The sequence below is a fragment of the Mastomys coucha genome, unplaced genomic scaffold (assembly GCF_008632895.1).
Source record: "Mastomys coucha isolate ucsf_1 unplaced genomic scaffold, UCSF_Mcou_1 pScaffold16, whole genome shotgun sequence".
In the NCBI taxonomy this organism is placed as follows: Eukaryota; Metazoa; Chordata; class Mammalia; order Rodentia; family Muridae; genus Mastomys; species Mastomys coucha.
The window spans coordinates 101,627,818-101,631,263 of record NW_022196898.1 but is presented as its reverse complement, the minus strand read 5'-3'; the positions used below and the strand labels follow the sequence as shown (position 1 = coordinate 101,631,263).

The following is a 3,446-nucleotide window of genomic DNA, read 5'->3' as shown; positions in this document are numbered from 1 at the left end:
CTTTGGTTTCTCCATCTATGGTGATTGAGAGTTTTGCTGGGTATAGTAGTCTGGGCTGGCATTTGTGTACTCTTAGGGTATATATGACATCTGTCCAGAATCTTCTAGCTTTCATAGTCTCTGGTGAGAAGTCTGGTGTAATTCTGATAGGCCTGCCTTTATATGTTACTTGACCTTTTTTCCTACTGCTTTTAGTATTCATTCTTTGTTTTGTGCATTTGGTGTTTTGATTATTATGTGGCGGGAAGAATTTCTTTTCTGGTCCAGGCGATTTGGGGTTCTATAGGCTTCTTGTATGATAACAGGCATCTCTTTCTTTAGGTTAGGGAAGATTTCTTCTATAATTTTGTTGAAGATATTTACTGGCCCTTTAAGTTGGAGGTCTTCACTCTCTTCTATACCTATTATCCTTAGATTTGGTATTCTCATTGTGTCCTGGATTTCCTGGATGTTTTGGGTTAGGGTCTTTTTGCTTTTTGCATTTTCTTTGACTGTTCTCTCAATGTTGTCTATGTATCTTCTGCCCCTGAGATTCTCTCTTCTATCTCTTATATTCTGTTAGTGATGCTTGCATCTATGTTTCCTGACTTCTTACCTAAGATTTCTAATTCCAGAGTTGTCGCTTCTTGTCATTTCTTTATTGTTTCGATTTCCATTTTTAGGTCTTGGATGGTTTTACTCAATTCCTTCACCTGTTTGTTTGTGTTTTCCTGCAATTCCTTAAGGGATTTTTGAGTTTGCTCTTTAAGTGCTTCTACTTGTTTACTTGTAATCTCCTGTAATTCTTTATGGGATTTTTTTGTTTCCTCTTTAAGGGCTTGTACCTCTTTACCTGTGTTCTCCTGTATTTCTTTAAGGGAGTTATTCATGTCCTTCTTAAGTTCCTCTGTCAGCATTGTGAGATATGATTTTTAGATTCAATTCTTGCTTTCCCAGTGTTTTGGGATATCCAGGACTTGCTGCAGTGGGAGTACTAGGTTCTGATGAAGCCAAGTAGTCTTGGTTTCTGTTGGTAGGATTCTTGCATTTGCCTTTCGCCATCTCTTGATTTTTGGTGTTAGATGTTCTTAGTGTCTCTGACTAGAGCTTGTCCTGTCCCTGCCACCCTGCAAGTCCCCTGAGAATCGTGGGGCCTGTGCCTCCCAGCTGGCTGCTCCCATCTTATAAATTTACCGGGGAGAAAATGGCAGCTCTCACCCAAGTCTCTGGGTTATGGCACTCCCTCGAGGTTGGCCCTCCACTTTCAGGGAAGGGGCAGAGAAGGTTGCTGATCCACCTCTGTCACTCAGAAGCTGAGAGGATCCTGTCCCTGTCACCCTGCAACTCCCCTGTGACTCATTGGGCCTGTTCCTCCAGGCTGGCTGCTCTGGTCTTAGAAACTCACCGGAGAGAAAATGGCAGCTCTCACCCAAATCTCTGGGTTAAGGCGCTCCCTGGAGGTAGACCCTCCACTTCCCACCTTAGTTTCTTAATTAGAGAGTACTGAACTAGCAATTCTTGTAGTCACCTTACCTACTCGAGGTTCATGATGAAACCGAGTGGCTCCTTGAGCGGCTCCTTGAGCGGCTCCTTGAATGGGTTCAGGTTCATCTGGAAGGTAGATATCCTCTGAGGGAAAGGAGGGAAAAAAGAGTCAGGATGCAGGCCAGAGGAGGGGAGCAGTGAGACCGGAGCAACTCAGCTGTGAGAGCGGAAGCTGCATGTTATTTTCATACATATAAATGATTATAATTTGTTTTTATTTATCCTCACAATTTCAGTTTCCTCAGGCCCCATCTCTGGCCCATTTTCATGCTGCCTCCACCCCTCCTTTCTTCTGATTTTACCATATGTGGACTGTTATCCTCTTTTGGCACCTCCTGTTGACCTCTCTCTCTCACCTCAGTCAGCAGATATATGTTTATACCTATGCCCCAGGTGAGATAACATATTATATGTCTTTCTAAGCCTGGCTTATTTTGCTTAACATAATTCTTTCCAGTCCTCTCTATTTTCATGCAAATGTATTCCTGACTTCTGAATATTGCAGTAAAATGTTCTGTTCCTAACCAGAGCAAAGTCAAGCTGTAATAAAGTACACAGGAAGACACGTAAATAAAGTCATCTGTTGATACTATGCCTGTATCCCAAATTTCAGGTGGAGAGAAGAGGTAGGGCTTTGGGTCCCTTTTCTTATTGTCTATTACAACAGCTATAGGATACTTACTCGGCTTTAGGGGCACGATATCAAGTGAAATCCAAGAGGATGGAATAGAATGAGCCCAGCCTCAGGACCTGAGCCTTGTCCAGCCCTAGAGTTAAACATCTGAACAGCTTGTATGTGAGTTCTTCAGCATCCGAATTTCACCGTCATGATCCACAGCATTAACAGACTGAGGAGAGTCCCCACCACCCCGTTTCTCTAAATTTTTGTCCTTTGGAAGTGATGCATGAATGCTCGCCATTTTGTATGAAAGTCAAAGAAGAGAGTAACCAGTGAGCTGCAGAGCTGATCTCATTGGCTGCGGAGAGACTGCCAGAATGAAACTCTGGAGGCCAAAGGCAGAGTGTCTCCACAGAAGTTATCCTCAGACGATTCACAGATATGAGGCTCCTAGCAGAGCTCAAGCAGGAAGCTGGGTGTCACCCAAGAGTGGGCTGGGATAGGAATAGAAGAATCCAAGATGTCAGAGAGAGGGGAAGAAAAGCGGGGAGGGAAGGGCAGTCAGATGATAGGAATTGGAGCTCTGGGCGCTCTGCATGCAGGCTGTTCTCAGGGCCGTTAGTGAACCTGTCGTCTTGTTGGTTACATGTTAGTTACACAGGTTTCTCACACTGGTTACATGTTAGTTACATACATGTTTCTCACAGGTGAGGGGTTACAGCTGGTCCTTCTGTGATATAGAAAATATTTTTGCTTTCATGTTAGGTTTGGTTGGTCACACAGTAGACAGTGTGGCTGAGGCCCATCTCAATGAAATACCTCAAACTTCAACTCTTTTCTCTCTATGTAGTAAGGATGTGTGTGTGTAAAAATTATGTTTGTCCCAATTCCTAAGTCAGGGAATCAATCATTTTGAATTAAAAACAATGTATGAACTCTGAAATTTTTTGAAGCTTGTGTCTGATCATTATTGTGTTTAATTGCAGGCATATGAGCCCTCTCTGGCTTAGTTTTCTTCTCCACAGAATGGGGAATGCAGAACCATCCCAAGAGGTTGGCAGGTGGATGAAGGCACCACCATGTGAACAATGGCAACCTTCCTTGGTCTGGCGGCAATTCTTTTATTCTTGTCCTAAAGGCACCTGGAGAATCTTGGTGGCTCCCTGCAGAATCGGCCTCCGCAGTTCCTCTTCACAGAAGGATTTAGTTTTAAAGACATCCAGAAGGAAAGACAGTTCCATTCTAGAGTACCGGCTTGGTCTGGTTTGGGGATTTTTGTTTGTCTGTGTGTGTGGGGGGGGGG

General features: G+C 43.8%; 1 protein-coding gene across 6 annotated transcripts in view; it reads right to left on the bottom strand.

Moving 5' to 3' along the window:
* Slc44a5 (solute carrier family 44 member 5) overlaps positions 1-3,446 on the bottom strand; it is a 341,526-nt gene that overhangs the window by 156,354 nt on the left and 181,726 nt on the right. For all 6 annotated transcript variants that reach the window (XM_031375927.1, XM_031375925.1, XM_031375924.1 and 3 more), the window contains one exon: positions 1,513-1,608. In XM_031375927.1, the coding sequence (XP_031231787.1) occupies positions 1,513-1,608 (96 nt within the window). The remainder of the gene's footprint in view (positions 1-1,512; positions 1,609-3,446) is intronic.